The sequence below is a fragment of the Diabrotica virgifera genome, chromosome 7 (genome assembly GCF_917563875.1).
Source record: "Diabrotica virgifera virgifera chromosome 7, PGI_DIABVI_V3a".
NCBI classification, from domain to species: Eukaryota; Metazoa; Arthropoda; class Insecta; order Coleoptera; family Chrysomelidae; genus Diabrotica; species Diabrotica virgifera.
Genome location: NC_065449.1, coordinates 237,778,417 through 237,802,252, shown reverse-complemented (window position 1 = coordinate 237,802,252; position 23,836 = coordinate 237,778,417). Strand labels below are relative to the sequence as shown.

The 23,836-nt window shown below is 32.5% G+C and overlaps 1 protein-coding gene across 1 annotated transcript in view; it reads left to right on the top strand.

Moving 5' to 3' along the window:
* Nucleotides 1–23,836, top strand: part of LOC114327794 (multiple epidermal growth factor-like domains protein 8) — a 107,756-nt gene that overhangs the window by 67,810 nt on the left and 16,110 nt on the right. The window contains exons 16-21 of the mRNA XM_050656355.1: nt 33–302; nt 3,101–3,477; nt 4,788–4,992; nt 14,602–14,759; nt 20,438–20,690; nt 22,498–22,782. Of these exons, the coding sequence (XP_050512312.1) occupies nt 33–302; nt 3,101–3,477; nt 4,788–4,992; nt 14,602–14,759; nt 20,438–20,690; nt 22,498–22,782 (1,548 nt within the window). The remainder of the gene's footprint in view (nt 1–32; nt 303–3,100; nt 3,478–4,787; nt 4,993–14,601; nt 14,760–20,437; nt 20,691–22,497; nt 22,783–23,836) is intronic.

Below are 23,836 nucleotides of genomic sequence, written 5' to 3'. Positions count from 1 at the left end.
TAACAACATATTAGCCAATTTATTATTTTCAGCCTCTCTAGTAACGAATGAAAGCCAAGTGTGTTCCCTTTACAACATTTATCAAACAAGTCCGAGTAACTGTTCTACAATTCAAGACTGCACAATTTGCATACAGTCAGGTTCCTGTTCTTGGTGCCAGGGAGTGTGTACGAGCAATGCGAATAATTGTAATTCAACGTTAGCTAGCTGTCCATACAATAAATGTACTGCTACAGACTGTATACAGTGCCACCAAATGCCAGGCTGTGACTGGAGTTATTCTAGACGACAGTGTATGTCAGGTGAGTTGAGTTTATGTAATAGCTTTGTCTTAAAATAGTGTATATTCGCTCCGTGCATGACTGACACGACACCTATTGTCTTCACCTTTTTTTTGATCATTTTTGGACCTCACAATTTGACGTTAAGCAAAATATGATAAATATGCAACATTTATTTACCATTCTTGATAGAATTTGTTATATAAACAATGACATTACAAAGATAGCTCCAATGTTATCATATTTCGCCGCTATTCACGCTGGCATCGATTCAAGGTACCCCCACCATGGTCACGCACGGGACGAATAGCAAGCATACATATTATGGGTGTTTGTAAAGTGTCGGCAATACTTTAAAGTGGGCATTGAGAAGAGTAAGAAATCTACAAACATTGTTGAGACAGCAGCAAACACTTATCTTTGGTGGTAGGAGTCATTAACGGAGAAGAATTAACAAAGTTATGCAAGCAAACATACAAACAATTGACTCGGTGGGAAACAAACAACAAATAAAGAAACTTGAAGTAATTTTTCTAGTCAACTTTTTTATGATAGACTCTGGAGTTCAACGAATTTGTTGGGGAAGCGAGGAGTCCGGGCCTTAATTTTAGAAGAAATTTGCTTGTTACACGAGTCGCGTTATGAGATTTGGATTTACGGGGAGAGACCGAAAAGCATGGGGAGTTATATATGTAATAAGGATCTATTTTGAAGTCTATAAAAGGGGAAAATCCCCAAAACCCCTAAAAAACACGCAAATCAGTTAAATTTTTGAAGGTGGCACACTTTGTGAAAAAATCTGGAAAAAAGAAAAAATAAAAATATAGTTTTTGATAAAATACACAAAATTAAAAAAAACAGGCCCCATCTCTAAAAAAGTCATACGCGTTAAAAAATCATTTTGAGGTTACATTCAACCTACGAGTCATGTTTAAATAGACATGTTTTTTTAAAAAGTCTCTACTATGTATGTGAATTTTTTGATATTTTTAAATTAATTGCATTCCATCTAAAAAATTACGTTTTTTGGATTAGTGGAGGGAGTCTTGGGATAAAATTGCGCTGTCTAATAATTAAGGAATCGCATAAAATATTTAAAAAAATGAAAAAACTGATTCATGTTGTATCGATCTCAAAAAATATGATTAACCCCACAAAAACGCGCAAAAACCCTCAAGGACATAGGCGCAAAATGTCGCCTGTCAAAATGTTCAATATATTTTAAATGTATTCATTTTTTTTTCGAATCCTGAGAAAACTAATAAATATTTTTGAAAAATTTAAACTCAAAATGAAAGATTAAATTATTACTGAGAGCCAAAAGTCCCTGAAAACTTCTATAATATTTATTTTAACACATTAAAGGACACTCTTCACGTGTAGACATTAGACATGCTCTCTTATGGAGTAATTGACTGCATATGCAGTTGTGTCCGTGAATGTGTTAATAAGTTTCAGGGGTGAAAATAAAAGAGAAAATTTAGTGTGATTTTTAATTGCAAATATTTCATTCAAAAGAAACTTTTTATTTATTCTAAGGGACTTTCGGCCCTCGGTAATAGCGTAATCTTTCATTCTGCGTTTAAATTTTTCAAAAACACTTATAGTTTTCTCAGGATTCGAAAAAAATAAATACCTTTCCCCCTTAAAATCTTGAAAGCATGGTTTTGGAGGGTTTGAAAGTGTTTTGTAGAATTTTTGAATGTCCTCGAAAGATTCCTTAAAAGGACTCAGTTACTTCAACCCATAGAAAAATCTTGATTTGATGTACTTTGAACTCTATAAAATTGAGAAAATCTCCAAAACGCCTAAAAAACCACTTTTTCGGCTTACGGAAAATCTAGAAAAAATTAGAAATATAGTTTAAAAAAAATAGACCTACAGCTATCTAAAAAAAATTATACGCTTTTAAAAAAAAAATGCATTTCTAGGTTATTTACATTGGCATAAATACATTTAAAAATAATTCTCTTATAATTCTAATCATGCATCATATTTCTAGTAAAGAATCATCTCTAAATGCTAATCCTTAAAAGTCAGGTATCTGTAAAGCTTTTTTACTTATCGTTAGCTTAGTGTGAAAACCTCGTATCTCATTTTTTTTTTAAAATGACATTTTGGTGGTTTTAGTTTGAAAACCTTGTATCTCACGATTTACAACTGTTAGAAAAAATCGAAACACACTAGACTATTTTCTACAGCCGAAAAAAGAAACCACGTATATCAATTGCTCTCTTGATTTAGTGTGAATACCACGTATATTTATAACCAATAATTTGGTACTTAATTTGGAGTGTTTGTTTGAGAGAGCCGACTTATAGAAATGTTTTTTGTGAACAATAAAAGGTAGTCCGGCATATAGAAACATTTTATGAACCTTAAATCAAAAGATTTGTACTGTATCAACCTAGTATTTGGAGGTGTGCAATAAGCTATGAAAAATGAAAACCTCGTAAATAATAATAAACACAACCTCATTTTATATGAAAAACACGTATATCCAGATATACGAGGTTATCATAGTTACTTGGGCAAAGGCTCTATATACTGCAAGGATATTTACGTGTTTTTCATAGTTAATATTTGTAGTTCCAATGTTTAACATTTAACACTTTTAGCTCTGGGCCAATATCAGATATTTGTCTCAATGTACTCGAATTAAAAATACGTAACGGTAATTTTTGTTTTTAGGTTAAATTATGCAGAAAATCATTTTTTTGCCTCTCCTGTAAAATTGTAATTTAATGAGATACGAGGTTTTCACACTAAGCCATCGTTATGTGGCTTTCTCCAATCAAAGTTTATTTTATATTTTGTAGTGACTCAAGAGCAAGAAGCCAATTCAGTAGCAGTGTGTCCTCAACCTTGTATCAACTACTCAACCTGCTCCTCTTGCCTGGAAACCCCCGATTGCCGGTGGTCGACGCAGCTGGACGAATGCGTATCCGAGTCCTACCAAGACGTATACTGCGCAGGCGGAGTTTGCGGATTAGTTCTACGCCCGGACGAGCGGCAACACTGTCCGGAACCTTGCAACTCGTTCACTCAATGCTCGAGTTGTTTGAAGCATGCTCCTTGTGGATGGTGCGCGACGCCGGGTTTGAGCGGGGAAGGTTTCTGCGCAGAAGGATCCAATGTGAGACCGATGCTGGGCACGTGCGAAGAGGTCTTCTTGGAGAATCATCGAAAAGTTGGAGTAGGTGACTTTATTCATACAGTATTTTAAAAAGTTTTTAGAAATACACAATTTGATAATATTTATTGTCAATTTTTACGTAAAACCATCTCCAGTTCATATTACGCCAGTCAATGGGAGCAAGAATAGGATATTACCTCCGAATTCTATCCTACTGCATGGATTTTAATGAAATTTTGGGAATAGCCTCTACTTATCTTCTAATTCAAAGTCTACCATATGCCGATGTGTGCTTTTATCTTGGGGTTGTTCCCACCCCCTTCTCGAGGGTGGAAAATTTTTCGGTTAAAATAACCACGGAAGCGGCTATAGAAACCAATTCTAAGCAAAAACTGTTCTATATATTTTTTTTTTGAAAACTCAATACTTTTTGAGTTATTCGTGGTTGAAAATTTGCCATTTTCATTAAAAAATGACACCTTTTCGAACGGTTTTTTGCGAATACCTTAAAAACTATGCATCTCACTAAGAAAACTATATGAAACATTTTTGTAGCTTATAAGAAAACAAAGAGATTCGTTTCGTTATAAGTCTTCTAGTTATAATACAGAAAGAGATATGGTAGGTGACAAGAGTTTGTTTTTTTGGTGCATGCTCAAATCGGTGTATTCAACTTGAAATAACAGATAAACGGCCGATTGTAGATGTATAATGCTACCAATATCTTTTGTAGTGCTTAAAAAGACCTTAATTAAGCGAGATATGCTGCAAAAAAGTTGATGACTAATGTATTTTAAGAAAAAATGAGAAGTATATTTAACCCCTCATCCACCAGAATTTAAATGCATCGTTTTTCTTCTGCAATACTTTTTATTATAGTGTTATTTCTATGTTCAAAAAGTTGGGCTGGATTAAAATGAATGGTTTTTGAAAAAAATAAGATCAAATTATAGAGCGCATTTTTAAATTTTCTTAAAAATCTTCTTTTCCTCCATGTATCCATGTATCCTCCATGTATTTTCCTCCAATATCGAGGTGTGTACCTGTAAAAAAGGTACCCCTTTTAAATGCATTCACAAACACATAAATCAAGATCTTTGAACAAAAAGGGTCTGTTAAATTATAATAAATAGGCAAGGAGCTGAAAACAGTCATGTGACAAAATTATGTCACACTAGTCTTGGTTGGGTGCATTTACTTGTAATATATTCACATTTATTGTTGTTTATATTTCTTTACAACTGTTTAAATGTGTACTTTCATCTACATTATTATATTTTTTATTATTTTTTAATTTATATTTTAATATAAATCATTAGTTCATTTCAATATAACCTCAAAAATTCGATTTAACTATGTACTTTTTTTAGGAAGTGGAAGCGATAGAGCCATTGAACAATGTGACATACAGCTGGCATTACGTCAAATGTCCTCCTGAAGACGAATGTAATAACGGTCACCACACATGCGCAATAGAATCGGAAATATGCGTAGATCTAGATGAAGGCTTCGAATGCAACTGTGGTGAAGGTTATAAGGACGGAGTTAATGGCTGTGAACCTGTTTGTCCATTAGGTATGTCCGTTTTGGGGCGCATAATAATCCTATTACTAATGTTTCATTATACAGGGTGTGCCAAAAGTAGCGAAACGGTCGAATATTTCGCGAAAGAACATCGGATCGAAAAACTGAAAAAACACGTGTTTAATATTTTTCAAAAACCTATCGAATAACATCACGACCCTCCAGCCTCAGCTCCTAGTAGAGTGTGGAGGGAGGCAACTTTGAACTCTTAAACATCTTGAAATCCCCATTTTTTATTGCAGATTTGGATTTCTCATAAACAAATAAGTAACTTTTATACCGAACATTTTTTCTCATTGTTGATAGCTGGCTCTATTCGCCGTGTGCAAGTACTTGGAGTGGATACGAGAAACGATCGTGCTCGAATAGCGGAGAAATCTTGAAACTTTCTTAAATAATTCATATTGTCAATTGAAATGGTCAAATTGACGTATATTTCATATCTACTGTCAATGAAGAAGACAAAAATTATAGACATATTAAGACATATTATATAAAAGTAAATTAAATTAATTGTATTTTGCTTGTAGTAGTCCATGTTAATAATTAATTTTATTTACGACATACAATAGGCAACTTGCACATTTTTTTATTACATAATAATGTTCAGTTTTGTATAAAAATGAGATTTCCAAAATTTCACGCTTCAAAAACTCGTAATAACTTTTTTTTTCTTTTTTGGCTTGGACTATGGTCATTCAGCCAGTCTCAATCAAAAGTAAATGTATTAAAGATATTGCCAGTTAGTGAAACTTGGTTATTATAATATTATTACAATTTTTTACTTCTTATTTACCTACTCATAACAGCTAATGTACATACTATGTTAATAAATATAAATATATTATACTACTTAATGTTTATCAAGAACACATAGTGTATACATTTTACAAATAAAAATATTAATCTTAATATTAAAATAAATGCATTGGTTTTTGTATTTTATTTTAGTTTTTTTTTGTTTTGTTTTTTTTTTGTCACTACGATAGGATGTCAACCCGGTTCAACCCCGCGGAGGTTTAAATCCTCTTAGTGATTTTTTTCTTTAATTTTTTTAATTTTTTTTTATTTATTTTTTTAAATATTTTTTTTATTAATTTTTTTTGTTTCATGTTTTTATTTTTTATTTTTTTAATTTTTTGTTTTTATTTTTTTAATATTTTTTTAAACATATTTTACAAATACCTATAACTAATTACAATAATATTTTACTATCCGACAAGAAAGATACCAAACAGTAAAAAATTTTCTTTTTATTCAGTGACAGAATAAAGAGAATATTTACAGGGAGTGGGATGTTCTGGTCTATAATTCTTTGAATTAGGTTATTGGTTAGGTGTTTATGCTTTTTGCATTCAAAAAATATGTGGTTTAAGTCACTTTTAACCTCACATTCTTGACAAATATTCGAATCTAATATGTCTATTTTAAATAAATGTGCAGGATAACGTGCATGTCCAAATCTAATTCTACTGATGGTGGATATGTATTTGCGAGGGAGGGTGAAATTCTTATACCAAGGTTTTTCTCGTAATAACTTAGAAGTACAAATTTAAAGTCTTCTGTATTTTAAAATAGTTCAAACGACCCGTGACGTCACATAGTTTATCTATATGGTTCTGTTTATGGTTATATTTAGGTATATTTTTCTCTTCTTCTTTAGTTTATTGGCCTACACCTACTTGGGTATTTGGCCAGCTCGTCGTCGCGAAATAAAGGAAAAATATTTATATTCTAATGACATTTATCGTATGTCATTGTAATAATATATACCAATTTATTGAGATTGGAGTTTGATATAGTTATTGAAGGAATGGAAAGAAGGTTTTCTATGGAAAATAAAACCATTTTGTAAAAGTACAAATTTTCTATGAATAGTTCAAACGATCAAAAACACTTGGAACGTCACATAACTGTATTTTCTACTGACGTTTATAATGTCTAATTTAAAATTATATACAATTTTGTTTACTTTGTTGATGCAAAATGTAAACATATAACCCGATGACGTCACGACGTGTTTTGGGCTGGCTGGTATAATTTGAATTTTTAATCGTCTTTAGGGGCCAAACGAAAGACAAACAAAACTTTTTTATCTTTGATACATGTTTTAAATTATGTTCTGTTGTCATTTATAACATTTTTTTCGAATTTAAAATTTTATGCAAGTTCCCTATTGTTTACCTTTTAATAACATAACCTAAATCTTACTTTTTCTTATAATTTTTTTTTTGGCTATGGCCATGACAATAGGGAACTTGCATAAATTTTTAAATTCGAAAAAAATGTTATAAATCACAACAGAACATAATTTAAAACATGTATCAAAGATAAAAAAGTTTTGTTTGTCTTTCGTTTGGCCCCTAAAGACGATTAAAAATTCAAATTAAAACAGGTGGTCCAAAACGCATCGTGACGTCACTTGGTTTTACATTTACATTTTTCCAATAAAGTAAACATAATTTTAAATTAGACGTTATAAACGTCAGTAGAAAATACATGGTCGATCAGATAGCTCAGTGCGACTAGCGGCTGACCCGCACTTCACTTCGCCGTGAGGTACGAGAGTTCAAACCCAGCCCAGGCCATCGGAAAACAAAAAGGCTAACGCGTCAGTATAAAATTCTAAATATGAATCTGGCGCTTAGACCTGGATATGCGGGCATCTGATCGACCTATGAGGGAGCAGTACGGCAAGGGATAAGGGCTTGCGGCTCGGTGAAACTCCCCCATAGATCCCTACCGAAGGGCGTTGACGCCTAAGAACGGTGTATATACATACAGAAAAGACATTTATGTGACGTTACAAGTGTTTTTGATCGTTTGACCTATTCATAGAAAATTTGTACTTTTACAAAATGGTTTTATTTTCAATAGTAAACCTTCGTTCCTTTCCTTCAAAAACAGTATAAAACTACAATTTTAACAAACTGGTATATATTATTACAATGACATACGATAAATGTCATTAGAATATAAATATTTTTGACTTATTCCACGACGATGAGCTTGCCAAATACCCAAGTAGGTGGAGGCCAATAAACTAAAGAATGAGAAGAAGAATATACCTAAATATAAGGTTGTTTCTAGGTATACGCTAACGTGTACGCAAATAAAAAAGTTAGAGTGTCAGTGATTTCTTATTTTTTATTTGTTTAGTGTTTGTTTTTAAATTAACTACGGAGTGCGGACAATTATTTAGTTCTTTTAATGAGTTTAAGAACATTTTAAAACAGTACGCAAAAGATAAGAGACTATAAATTAATATATATATTTTTTAGTTATAAATGAAATAGTATTACCGTAAAAGATTAAAATAAAAGGAAGACCTAAAGCTTTCACAATAATAATTAACTTGTTTTGAAGCCATTATCCTTGTGGCATTTTTGTAATCAACTATTCTAAATGGGAACTAAGCCACAATTTAACTAAAAAATTGATTTTATTAACGTTTCGACTTCTAAACCGGATGTCGTTGTCAAAATACAAAATAGTATTAAATTAAACAAAAATGTTGTTGCTTAGTGAAAAATTTTTTCTAATAATTTATTTAATCTGACTAATTTTTGTATTTTGACAATGACATCCGATTTGGACGTCTAAACGTTAATAAAATATTTTTTTTAGTTAAATTGTGGCTTATTTTGCATTTAGAATAGTTGATTATAATAATTCACTTACATATAAAAATTATTTTAACAATATTTTGTACCTACATGTCGGTCAACTAAATACATACAGTGGAACCTCGATTATCCGTCTCTCTATTAACCGTCACCTCTGTTAACCGTCAGGGTCCGTACATAAACTGTATTGACTATATAAGCAAAAAAAGCGATTCCCATTTTGGACAATGCCTCTGCTCATCCTGCCGGTAGGCTACGAAGTGACGGTGGAAATATCACGTGCTATTTTCTGCCTGCGAATATAACATCATTGATACAACCAATGGATCAATCGTTCATTGAAACTTTAAAAGATGATTCAGAAAAATATTTATTCAAATCCTCGTTACGGAAGAGGGATATTCTTTGCAAGAATATTGGACAGTATACAAGTTAAAACACATAGTCGACAATGCTGCGGATGCTTTGGCTGATGTTTCGGAAGTAATGCTGAAAAGAGCTTGAAATAAATTATGGCCTGAATGAACTGAAGATCAAAACTCTTCCATGACAGAAGAGCGTGGTGCGGTAACAAATGAAGTTATGGCTGAATCAACTATTTTGTTTTCGTTGCCTAAAGACGAGATGAAGGACTGGTTAATTTTTGTAATGAGGACGCAAACGGCTATCGATTGCTGACAGATGATGAAATCGTTAAAATGGCAACAGAGGCGGACGAAACAGATTCAGAAGCTGACACAGACTTGGAATTTGACGGTGGCGATGTCGATAATGCTATTGCAAGTGACAAAGATTTGCGTAAAGAAGCTAGAGAAGCTACATCGCACATGTAATAGTTCATCGAGTGGTATTCTCGACAAGAAGAAGCCAATAAAGTAGATTGCATAAGCTTACGCCGATAAGAAATTCAGCCGTTGCAAAATATGAAGCAACAGTAAAACAAAGACGTCAGAACATTTTTAACAAAATTGATTCGATTGTTGGACTCTTATATTGTCAAACAAAACATACATGTATAATTTGTAGAGAATTTTACTGTGAATTTTTAATTTTTTGTAATGTTCTGTTAACCGTCTTTTCGATTATCCGTCATACCCTTGGTCCGGTGCCCTGACGGATAATCGAGGTTCCACTGTATAATTATTTTGCTAACCTAAATATATACTTTTATATATACACATTGATTTATTACAATTAAGTTTGAAACATCTGAATACTTCTGCTTCCCTTCCCTTAACAAATATGTTTCCATCAAACAAACACTAATCATATCAAAATAGCATGTACCAAAATATATAGTCACTGCGCAAGCTAAATAATGACGTCACTGGCTTGATGAAGTTTAATTCGCGTCTACCTAACTTTTTTATTTGCGTACACGTTAGCGTGTACCTAGACACAGCGAAATATAACCATAATAAAAACTAATGCAAAACTATGTGACGTCACGTGCCGTTTGAACTATTTTATACCGCTGAAGACTTTAAATATGTATTTCTAAGTTATTACGAGTTTTTGAAGCGTGAAATTTTAGAAATCTCATTTTTAAACAAAACTGTGACTCATTTTAAACAAAAAAAAATGTGCAAGTTCCCTATTGTCGAGTAACCAGGACCAATTTGATTGGCCAATATAATTAAAAAAGCGAAAAATGCTACCGAGCTATGAAACCAGGTGTCGCTTTTCCGAACTTGCACGGTCCCAATAATCGGAAAAACCAATTTATCGTCATACTATAGGTAAATTATAGAAACGGTCTAATATCTCGAGAAATACACTTTCAAATGAAAAACCAAAAAGCACGTATTGAAAATTGTTTTAAACTTTATTGAATGGCACAACACAACACCGCTCTCCCACCCCCTGGGGGTGAGGCTGGGGACAACTTTGAAATATTACATGAAAAAAACCACATTTTTCATTGTGGATTAGGATTCTACATGTTTTATCTGGATTTATTTTCGAATCGTGATAGATGGCGCCGTAATCACAGAAAACCATTACATATCCGAAGTCTGTAAACAAATTTTTAAGAATTCCACAAATTTTTAAGGTACTGAATAAAGTATTTTAAGAAAGTTTTGTAGAATCAGAATCTGCAATAAAAAATAGTGGTTCCTATTAAAGATTTCATGGTTGGTACTTATTTTTTGCAATAAAAATGGGGGTTCCTATTTAATATTTTGAACTTGCTCACCATCCCACCTCCAGGGGGTGGCATGGGGAGTCGTGTTTGGTGTCATTCGATACATTTTTGAATAACGTTAAATAAATTGTTTTTCAGTTTTTCGATCCGATGTTCGTTTCGCGAAATATTCGGCAGTCCCACCACTTTTGATACACCTATGTATAAATCACCTGTTTTATTACTTATTCATTTATAATTTTCATTTTTTCACAGTGTTCGTGATTTTTGCACCTAAGCTTCTGTGTAAATTCCACTCAATTTTCTTGTGTAACATATTGTTATGTTTTTGCATGTTGTTAGTGTTCCGTCTAAGTTTTATACCAATTTGCACAATAATATTGCAAAATAATGGATAATATTCACGGTATGTAAATCATACTGAAAATTTGTGCACAATAAATAAAGAATAGTTGGATAATAATTGTGCAGTATATTAAAGATGGTATGAATACTACTTACAACACTTTACAAAAACATTAAATTGACAATATTGATAAATAATCGTCTAGATTGGATTCGTCTACTTGAAATAAAACTGGGAACAAAATCTAAGACTTAATGTTGAAAGTTTTGAGGTGTGTCTCAGTTTATAAGCTTTTGAACTGTTAGTTCTTAGAAATACTTATAACGCGTGGATACCTTTGATTCGAATAATATTTGAAAAGAAACCACTTCGGTTATTTTCAGTTGTCTTAAAAAATTTTCATTACTATATGTACCTTCTTATTTGGACCTTTCTTTCATCGACTTGCGTTTTTTATTCTTTGATGAAACTAATCATACAGTGACTTCACAATTGTTTTTATGTGAACTGTTTTTTACATAAGAACTATGAGCTAGAAATATGGCATAAGAAAACTTATGCGTTAGTTCTTTCTAATGTTTTTACAAATTCCAATAGAAATCAATAAATTATTTTCAGCGAGTACCAGTAGAATGGAAGCTGGTTGACCTGGTGGAAGGTTGATGTGATACCTAGAAATACTTTCTTGAATAATTATTTGCTTTTACACTTGATCTAGGTTGTTAAATGCCGAAATGCTTCACTCACGGGCTTGTTTTTTTTTCTTTTGTTATTTTATGTTTGTTTTTTGTCATTTGTGAACAAGGAAGACAATTTTCAACTTATCCTTCAGCCACTCCAATCTCAATATAACAATTTAGTTTTATATTTAAATGATTATCATTTCCAACATAAACGTTCTACTGGAAAAGCATTGTTGGGCGTTCTCAAAGGGGGAAAAGAAAATTTCTTCGAAGTTCACAAGACATCAGATCTTTCTAACAGTGTGCTTACACGAGCAATTTTTTGAGCAATAATTACTCTCCAACACGAATAGATCAATTTTTAGTAATTAGTGGAGCGAAAAGGAGCAAATTAAAAAATTGCGGCAATTTTTTCGCCAATATTGCTTTTAATTGTTAAATAATTAATTTAATTAATTTTCGCTGATACGAATTGCCGAATATCCAGTGGGTATAGAAATTCGAAGCAATTTGTTTCTACACTGGGATGCAAAATTAACCGGACACCTTAAAAATGGGTAATTTTTTATGTCTCGAATTTCCTAAACCTGTTGTCCGATTTAGATGATTTTTTTAATATATTATAGCCTTATTCTTTAGCAATATCGCTGTAATAGTATTGTTGCTAAACAGTTAAATTTTCATTGTATACCGGGTGTATCATTGTAAACCAGGTGTTTTTTTCTCAAAGTTCGCATCACCCTGTGGAATATTCTAGCATTTATAAAATACTGAAATTAAAATCTAACTCTAGCCTCATGTTTTCTCAACATTTTGTTTTTTGATTCATTCGCTTATGTTGGATAATAAAAAAGTTAGGTACTTTAACAACTAGCCATGTTTTTCATCAATACAGCGTGTTTTTAAATAATAATTGGCACACTTTAAGGGGTAATTCTGCATGAAAAAATAATGACAGTTTGCTTTATCAACGATATGTCTGCAAATGCTTCGTTTCCGAGATAGGGGGTGTTGAAAGTTTTCTTACAAACTGACGATTTATTTATTGCTTTAAAACCGGTTGAGATATGCAAATGAAATTTGGTGGGTTTTAAGAAGTAGTTATTGCACATTTTTTGACATACAATTAAGAATTTAATATTCACCATTGGCGCCCATACGGGTAATATGAGGGCTTATATTACCCGTATGCGCGCCAATGGTGAATATTAAATTCTTACTTGTATGTCAAAAAAAGTACAATAACTACGTCTTAACACCCACCAAATTTAATTTGCATATCTCAACTGGTTTTTAAGCAATAAATAAATCGTCAGTTTGTAAGAAAAATTTCAACACCCTATATCTCAGAAATAAAGCATTTGCGGACATAGGTTTATCAAGCAAACTGTCATTATTTTTTCATGTAGAATTACCCCTTAAAGTTTGTCGCACTTATTTAAAAACACCCTGTATTGATAAATTACATGGCTAGTTGTTAAATTTTCTAACTTTTTTATGGTCCTACTTAAGCGAATGAATCAAAAAACAGAATGTTGAGAAAACATAAGGCTATAGTTGGGTTTTAATTTTAGTATTTTATAAATGCTAGAATGTTTCACAGGGTGATGCGAAGTTTGAGAAAAAAATCACAGTTTCACTGGTATACCCGGTATGCACTGAAAATTTACCTGTTTAGCCACAATATTATTACAGCGATATTGATAAAGGATAAGGCTATAACATATTAAAAAATCACTTAAACGGGACAACAGGTTTAGGAAATTCGAGACATCAAAAATGACCTATTTTTAAGGTGTCCGGTTAATTTTGAACCCCAGTGTACTATCTTGTATGCATTTTTCTGCGGCTACGTGAATTGCTAATTGAAATAAATCAATATTTTGATTACTACGATTATTTTTAAATTAACCACCCTCATTTTGATTTTTTAACTCCGCATGTATTAGACAACGGGTACAAGAGAATATTTTTGTGTTGCATTTGTATCAGCACACAATTTTCTCTTTTCACTTAATTTGTTTGTTTAGCAGTCGAGTTTTGTTTTTCCCTAGACCCTAATATTAAATAACATTAGTTGAATCCAAATAACTTCTTCTTCTTGTAGTGCTTATCAGTTTCAGATGTGGCGGCCATCATGGCAATATGTACTTTGCATAATGCTACTCTGAAAAGATTGTGGTTGTGGTTGAAAAAATAACTTACCTTTATTTATTCACGAAGAACTTTTGCAATAGCTCTGCATACAGTGAGGATGAAGAGTGCAATGCAACTATCAGAAATTCTAAACAGATACATTAAACTTTTGAATGAATCTCCAGTAGCTAGGAATGGAAGGGTTAAGGCAAATTTTTGTTGATGCAGTGTTTATCTCATATTGGTCGTCTGTTTCGGAATTAATGGGCTAACTGTATTCAAAAGAAATTCGAAATCACTTGTGAACATCCTAGTAAAATTTTGAATAAAATATATAATTCACAACCCAATAAACTTTGTTTTCGTATTGCTAAAAACATTCTAAGTCTATTCCTTTTCTTTGTTTTTTTTTGCTTTTGACTCGTGATAATAAAAGCATTGCCTAGTTTCTTGGAGTTTCTCCTTATGGCTCCATATTGTAGTTACTAAACCTTTTTCCAAATTGATACGTGTTGCCGTAAATTTCTAAATATTCTATTACGTCGTAATAGACCATTATTGCCCATAATTGAGTAATTTTTGTTGCCCATGTAAGTGCACCTTAGTACATAATATAACCTTGACAAAAATTTGAATAATAATATATTTTGCTTGCTCCGCTAGGCTGTGTCCGTGGTCAATGTATTCAACCTAAAAAGTGTCTTTGTGATTTTGGCTATGTGGGTGCGAATTGCAGCATCCAGTGTCAGTGCAACGGGCATGCTAGCTGCGAAGGCCCCGATAAGTTGGATAAATGCTTAGTTTGTCATAATAATACCATGGTGAGTTTTAATTTCTAACCCACTTTACACCCCATCAACTATAAATAAGAATATGGGTGATATTTTTCGGATATCATTATGTATTTCGAAAAATAATTACTTATAATTATTTGTCTTTGTTTGAGAATAACGTACCCATATTCTTATTTTCAATGTTATATTTCAAATTATCATCTGTAAAAAACATGATTATCATCTGTACAAAACATCGTATGGCTTCAAACTAACAATAAGAAAAACTACTGAATTAATTCTGGAATTGTAAATAGAATCAATATAAATAAGTTTAAATGTCTACTACTTATAATACATCAATGTAACAAACTCCAAATTCAATAGGATGACTAGCCACTAATTTTATAAGTTCTAAACACTTGGTAGAGATCGGGTAAATGCTGATTTATTTATCATACTTCTCATTATCATCATTTGAGAAAAAGTTTAGTCGAAGTGTTGCCATATTTACTATTAAGCGTTGATAAAAAATATAAAAGATGGCCGTTATCTTAAGATCAAAACAAATGATAAGTCAATATATAGGAATTACGTAGCAGAGATAGATAACAGCAGACATTCTCAAAGCCACTGAAGAAACCGGAATAGGATTGTTTTACTTGCTCTGTAACAAATAAGACATTTCAAGCAATGGCCTGACGACTGGACTAAAAGTTTTGATTTAAGAAGTATGTAGAGTGGTTAATAAAAAAATTTGAACCTATTTAATGAGCGATGAAAGGCGTATATGGCGCCCTCTGGGCAATACATCATTTTTGGTGGTGAATCTAGATTTCTTGTCCGAAAAACCACCGCTTACCAAATTTCGTGTTATTATCCCATGCCTGTTAGGAAATATTCAAGAATAAATAAAATAAAAGTTTTGATATAAATAAAATAAAACTTTGACACCCTGTATGTCGGTTATTATCAACTTTTGTACTAAGGTAAGTTAGCTTAAATCGACCTATTTGAACCTCAGGAATCTATGATTAAGTTATGGCCCATTCTTTACCAAACACACTGTATATTTGTTTTGTAGATTATCCCAGGGTTAAAAAATGACAGATACTAAAAGAAGTAGGTGTATCACAACACTTAATTTTGCTTATAACTGGACTATACGAACACAGTACTGAAACAGTTAAAAGTTAAAGTGTTTAACACAACTTCAAACGAATTCTCTCCAGAACAAGGTGTCAGACAAGTATGCTGTCTCCACAATTATTTAATATATATATGGGGAGCATATATGGGAAAAGTGCATCTCAATAAATGACTGAAAATAAACAACCTACAGCTACGTTTTGCAGATGACAAATACTCAAGAATACATAATTGATCTCTTACGACTGGTTGAAAACGAAAGTCAAATATTTGATTTGCAGTTAAATATATTCAAGGCAAAAATCACGATAATTAATATTCTACATAAAAATCATCCTCACATAACCATTTGTGGACCATTGATTGATCAGTTTGAGGTTGTGAGCGTATACTTATATCTGGGATCATTGATCACAAACACAAGGTGACTACAGGAAGAAATAAAATGTAATCTATCCAAAGTCGCTGTAGGAAAGATTGCCAAAATATGAATGGAATCTAAAATTTCACGAACTCTAAATATTATGTTGATCAGCTTAATATTCCCCATCTGACATACGGATGTGAATCTTGGCCCCTAAGACTAGCGGAAACAAGAAATATAGACGCCACTGAAATGTTCTGTTGGAGGACAATGTTACGAATTTCGTAGACCGACAACAAATAATAATTCATAATGATGACGAATAATTACAAATAATTCAGACTAACTTTTCAATCTAATAATACATAAAACGACATTAAAATATCATTCTACATCCCATCAGGGAAAATAAGAACACACACGTACTGAAATTTAAATACTGATTTTTACCTAAATCAGTTGAAATTAATGTAAGTTTTTTTTAATACAAAGTGTCAGGGAGCCCCACAATACCCTATTGCCATTTCGGGTTTACCTAATGTACAGCTGGTTCCTAAAAAACTGATACGACTCTTAGTAAGATTTGATCATTTTGAGCAGTGTATGACTGGTCTGACATTATATTATATTTATTATGACAGATAAATAATAAAATAAACAAACAAACAGCCATTTTTTGACGTTTAACAGAATAAGTTATCTGACAAATTTTTAAATTTGGCAGTGACAGTGACATAATGTAAATAATAAGTATTTATCCTTCAAATTACGCTGCTCAATTTTCTACAAAATACGCTTTAAGAGTAGTATCAGTTTTTTTTGGAACCAGCTGTACATATTTTCAATAGTATTAAAAACCTTTCACTTTTATAGTTATGTCAAGACTTTCTTCTCATAGTATAAGTACAAGTTGGCAGAACTATCTGAAACCGCCAAAGTCAGACTTCGAAAACTTTGGTCACGCAACGTTGTCAGATCAATCGGGGTTTAAAGGTTTTTCGGTTTTTTATTTGTTACCCGTTTAACAGTCAAAGGGTACCCCCCGTTAAGATAGGCAAAATGCCCTCACTCTCAGAATTCAATTTTTTTAATTTTCTTACGTTCTGTGCAATTAAAAAATGAGATAACGCGGATTTTTAGCTCGCCACCCCTTACCCCTCCCTCCACAGCCAAAAACGTAGATTTTTAGATTTATTTTTTTTTAGTTGGGTTACAATTGATTTAAAAATTTCAAAAAGTTCACACGTGTAGCTGAGGCTTTTACAAAACATGTCGATTTTTTATGGACCCTTAGTCCGAGTGTACATAACCTTATATTTTTTTTTTAACTTTTTTAAAACCTCTAACTTTTTTTTGGAGGGGGCTGCAGGTCCAATTTTTTTGCATTTTGTGTATTTTATCAAAAGCTATCTCTCTGATTTTTTTCAGATTTTTCCGTCAGGTGCGCCATCTTGAAAAATCCGGAAAACTGTTTTTTTAGGGGGTTTTGGGGATTTTTTCCATTTTATAGACTGCAACGTATATCAACTCAAGGTTTTGTTAATAGATTATGTATAATTTGAAATAACTGAGTATATTAGGATATTCAAAAATTAGGCGAAACACTTTTAAACCCCCCAAAAACCATGTTTGTTTAAAGTTTTGTAAGGATTTTTGCGGGTCTAATTATATTTTTTGAGGTCGATACAGCCTGAATATATTTTTTATTTTTTTACGTTCTATATGATTTTAAAAAATTAGGACTCACCACAGTTTTATTCGACACTTCTCCTATTCCCCTCCCCCACAGCCAAAAATGTCAATTTTTCGATTTAATTTTTTTTTTAATTTGTTTGCAATTAAATTATAAATGTTGTTTTGAAGCTATTTCTTTGTAGCATTTTTCTAATTAACTATTCTAAATGGGAAATAAGCCACAATTTAACTAAAAAATGATTTTATTTTCCATCTGTATTGCGATAGAGAGAATTCGATAATCTGTGACGCACTGAAAAAATGGTTTCTATATAAATGGATCTATATAAATAAGTCAGATTAAATTAGATTGTTAGAAGATTTTTTTACCAAGCAACATTTTTGTTTAATTTATTAATATTTTGTATTTTGACAACGACGTCCGTGGTGGACGTCGAAACGTTAATAAAATCATTTTTTAGTGAAATTGTGGCTTATTTCGCATTTAGAATAGTTAGTAATTATTAAATTATAAATTACAAAAAATTCACACGCACAGCTGAGGCTTTTACAGAACATTTATTTTTATGGACCCGAAGGTCGAGTGTACATATTATAACCTCTTTTTTTTTGTTTTTTAATAGGTACGTATAACTTTTTTTGGCGATGGCTGCTAATTTTTTTTGTGTTTTGTGTATTTTACAAACCATCTACGTTTGGCTCATAATGCAAATAGTCCACGCTGTATGCTTGTCCTGTTAGGTAAATTATTCCGATTAATTTTTTTGCACAAACTTACTCAAAAACAGGTCCTTATAACAAATCCACAAGGTGCCAGGCAGTACCGCGGTCGGAAAATTGTTTAAACATTTTTTTAAACGAATTGAAAAAATCAATTTTTTCACTTCGGACAAATTTGTTTTAGATTCTCTGGATCAAGCTGAGCAAAAAAGATATCTTGTGATTTTTCTATAAAATTGACTGTTGTCGAGTTACATGCAATTTTAAACTTGAAAAACGCGAAAATAGCCATTTTCAAGGCTTAATAACTCGATTAAAAATTATCATTATGAAAGTCATAAAGTGACCAACTCAAAGTTTAAAGCCCCCCCTGCAATAGCATAAAAAAGTTTTTGTCATTATTTTATTACTATCTATTATTTTTAATAATTAAAAATGAGCGCTAAGCATGTATTGAAGCGGCCGTCCGCGAGAGAGAGATGTACAATATTCATTGGACGTTTTAAAAAAATATCGATTTGAAGTCAAAAATACGTTTTAAAAAAATAAAAAAGGAATTTTGAGGTTATATGTATTGTACACTCGATCTACACGGGTCTATAAAAAATAGATATATGTTTTGTAGAAGCCTCATAAAAATTTTAAATTAATTGCAACTTTAAACAAAAAAAAAAAAAAAAATAGAAAAATTTACGTTTTTGTGGGGGCAGGGGGAGGGGGTGGTGGGCTAAAAATGCGATTAGTCTTTTTTTTAATCACATATAACGTAAAAAAATGAAAAAAAAATTCAGGCTGTATTGATCTCAAAAAGTATCATTAATCCCGCAAAAACCCTTACATAACTTAAAAAAACATGGTTTTTGGGGGGTTTAAAGGTGTTTTACCCAATTTTTGATAATCCTAAAATACTCATTTATTTCAAGTTATATATAATCTATTAGCAAACCTTGAGTTGATCTATGTTGCCGTCTATAAATTGGAGAAAATCCCTAAAAACCCCTTAAAAAAACAATTTTCCGGATTTTTCAAGATGGCGCACCTGACGGAAAAATCTGAAAAAAATCAGAGAGATAGCTTTTGATAAAATACACAAAATCCAAAATTGGACCTGCAGAGCCCTTCAAAAAAAAGTTATAGGTTTTAAAAAAGTTAAAAAAAAATTGAGGTTATGTACACTCGACCTAAGGGTCCATAAAAAATGGACATGTTTTGTAAAAGCCTCAGCTACACGAGTGAGATTTTTGAAATTTTTAAATCAATTGCAACCCAACTAAAAAAAATTAAATCTAAAAATCTACGTTTTTGGCTGTGGGGGGAGGGGTAAGGGGGTGGCGAGCTAAAAATCCGCGTTATCTCATTTTTTAATTGCACAGAACGTAAAAAAATTAAATAAATTGAATTCTGAGAGTAAGGGCATTTTGCCTATCTTAACGGGGGGTACCCTTTCCTTCTGCTTAATCTTGCGTAAATTTTGAAACATTGTGTATAATTTCACGGGATTGTACACTTAGTATCCTATTTTTCACGTCACTTGCTATATTCATGTTTATTAAAAAAATATTAAATGTATTCTAAATAAACAACTATTTGACAATTTCATTTGGCAATGTCGCAGAACCACTGATTTTGTGCACAATGTATTTTAAATGGATATTTACTCCTTGCACCAACGCGTACAACTAAAGTCCCCTCTCCTTGATTTGCTACCCGAGTGACCTTCGCGATTTCAGATATTTATGTACTATTGTATACATGTGCAAAATGATACATCCCAAGTAATTACTCCTTATTTGTATAGGGCGCTCAATGCGAAAAGTGTAAACCGCTTTTTGTCGGTGATCCAGCCGACGGTGGTGTTTGCGTATCTTGTTCGGACTATTGCCATGGACATAGTTTGATCTGTGTGGACAACAGCACGGAGATCGATACGGGAGATTATATCGACTACGAATTTCTCAACAAAACTTTAAAAGAAGGTCCGAAAGCCAACGCGAAATGTCTGAGATGCGGGAATTTGACGTCTGGTGCCAGATGTGATGACTGTATTAGAGGTAAGTGTTCTTTCATTGTTTCGTTAGAGGGCAGTAATGTTCTACTGCAAATCGAGATGAAATTTACCTGGTATAGAAGCAAAAAAAAATTATTTAAAAGTGTATTGGTTTCGCTAATCTAGTTTCCCTGGACTCTAGACTGTCGAATAACTGAAGACTTCAGTTTCAAAAATGAGATTATAACATATCCTTAATATCTCTCACTAACTCTTTATTTAACGTAAAACGTGTTTTAGGCAGAAAATCCCAAACTTAATTACTATTACTCATTACTTACTATTCTCCTCCATTCATTTCTGTTTGTTGCTGCTCTTTCTTCCCAACCATCAATTCTCTCTTTTCTGAGATCTTCCTGTATTCTATCCAACCATCTTTGTGTGGATCATCCTTTTCTTCTTTTCGTGATTGAGCTCCGTTTTGGCATTATCTTCGACATCCTCTTTCCTTCCATTCTCATCCTGTGCTCCGTTCATCTTACCCTCTGTATCTTTATCAAGCGGCTAATGCTTGGTTCGTTATACAGTACCTCTAGCTCCCAGTTTATTCGTCGCACCCAACCTTCCACCTTTCACTGTGTTTTGCCCCCATTTATGTATAGCTCTGACACAAACTGTCCCTTTTCTTTTTGCTCTATATTTCTGAGTATCATGTACCTTGACTTTACTGGTTTATTTTTACGTCAAAATATTTTGCCTCCCTTTCTAATGTTTCAAAATATTTTTTAATTTTTTTCTTGTTTTCGCTAGAACAGTAAGATCATCAGCAAAGGACAGACATTGATGTTCATTGTTGAAGATGGTTCTGGTCGTTTTAACTCGGCTTTTTCTGATTATTATTTCCAATACCAAAAAAGTACTGTGGATAATGGATCTCCTTGTCTTATAACTCTGTTCACTCCAAATTCATCCGATGAGAATCCTCTCCATACTACATGATTCCTTGTACTATTATTCAGAGTCATTCTTACTAATCTAACCTGTTTTGCGGGTATGCCCAAGGAGCTCAGTGCTTCATATATTTTATTCATCCTTATCCTATCATACCCTTGTTTAAAATCTATGAACAATGCACGAAGGGATACCTTATGCTCATAGCAGGTAGTCTGAATTTCTCTTAGTATAAAAATCTGATCTGTCAAAACCGGCCTGATATTCACCTAGTTTATCTTCAGCACATCTGTTGAGCCTCTCTTTTAGCATCCGGGCTAATGTCTTGTAACAAGTATCCAACAGAGCAACACCTCTAGAATTTTCATAGGCCAATCTACTCCCTTTTTGTAGCTAGGACATAATAAAGCTTTGTTCCAATGTTTGGACATATTTTTCTCTTTCCATATTCTCTTGATAAGGTCCTTTCCCTCCTTAGCATTTCCGAAGCATTTTCGTTTTCTCCTGGTCTTTTGTTATTTCTGAGCCCATTGATTACACTTTTAATCTCTATTTCACTAGACGCATCTATTATGCCGTCATCCTGTATAAGGCAATTCTCATTCTCATCTATATTTTGCCCATTTAGTATTATTTTTCATTCGTGAGTGTTCTCTCTTCTTTTTTCATGTATGAATTGTAATTCTCGTATCCCTTTCAGTTTTTTTAACTTCTTCGCAAAACGACCGCATTTCTTGTTTCTGAAATCTTTCCTCTATTGTTTTAAATATCTTTTCTTCTTGCTCATCTTCGAATAATTCTTGCATACATTCTTGTCATCTTCTTAATTTGTAAAATTAATTTGTTGTAGGAGAAAACCTCTATTTTCAATTCATTCCCGTTTTATTTTCGTTGAATCTGAATATCTACGTTGATTTTAGGTAACTTCCGTGGTACTGAAGACCACAGAGATCCTTGCCGTCCATGCGATTGCCACGGTCACGGAGACACGTGCGATCCCATCCATGGTGATAAATGCAACTGCCAAAACAACACGGAAAGCGACGTTTGCCGAGGAGTATCAGATAAAAACTCCGCTCATCCTTGCTGGATGGTGCAGTGTTCGAAATGCAAGGAAGGTTATTTGGGTACGCCCACTTCCGGCCATCAATGTTATAAGCAGATGCACGTGGATAATAAGATGTGTTTTGATGCCAAACCCATGGGTAAGTAGCCTCGATATTACATAATTGTCATTTAAATTTTATTTTATTAGATATAATTAGATATGTAGTTCAACAAATGTGAAAGTGAAACATCACATACACTGTTCGGACTCCGCAATGGTTTGGTAACCAGAGAAGCCCTGTTGGTCTTTAATGTACTGGCACAGAGATACGCAGATGTCAACCAAGATATGTCTGACTGCTTCATTGTCTATACTCTATACTATAGACCACCTTTAGCTAATTGGGAGTAACAATAGGGAAACCGGAAAAGAGAGAACAGAGGAAAGAGTTCTGAAAGGCAAAAGAACATATGGAATTAATAGAAATCTGCTGACAAGCAAGACACTAAGTAAGAGAACAAATATGAACATATACAGGGTGGTCCTTAAGTAATTGTACAAAAAGAAACAGTAGATTCTACACTCTAAAATATTACGATTTAACCCAACTTACTTTAATAAAATGTTGATATTAAGAAAGATACAGGGTGGTAAAGTTGAAATTTAAAATTTAATTTTTCGCCATAACTTTCATGTTTAAGGAGATTTATTTACAAAAATTTATAAGTAGAGGTTTTGAGTATGAGGAATTATAATTTGATGCATAATTTTGATGTATCTCATAGAGGACGCCACATATTATGCCACATATTTGACATAAATTTGCGCTTAACTTTTTTGCTCTTCGAGTTAACACTATTTTTCTGATAAAATATTAAAGATACGATATTTCAACAAAAAAAGGTATACTTGTTAATAGCTTCAAAACTGAACAGTTTTCGAGATTATCGCATTTTACAAATCAGCTGCAGAACTCTGTTTAACGCAATTATTCCAGGCAACGAAGGAAAAATAGAAAAAAATATCATAAAAAAATAATAGCGTATACTATTTTTTCTTTAATGTTTTGGAAACTATCAACTTTAGTTGAAGGTATTCCATACCAAAATTTATAAGTATTGATATTTTTTCTATTTTTCCTTCGTTGCCTGGAATAATTGCGTTAAACAGAGCAGCTGATTTGTAAAATGCGATCTATCTCGAAAACTGTT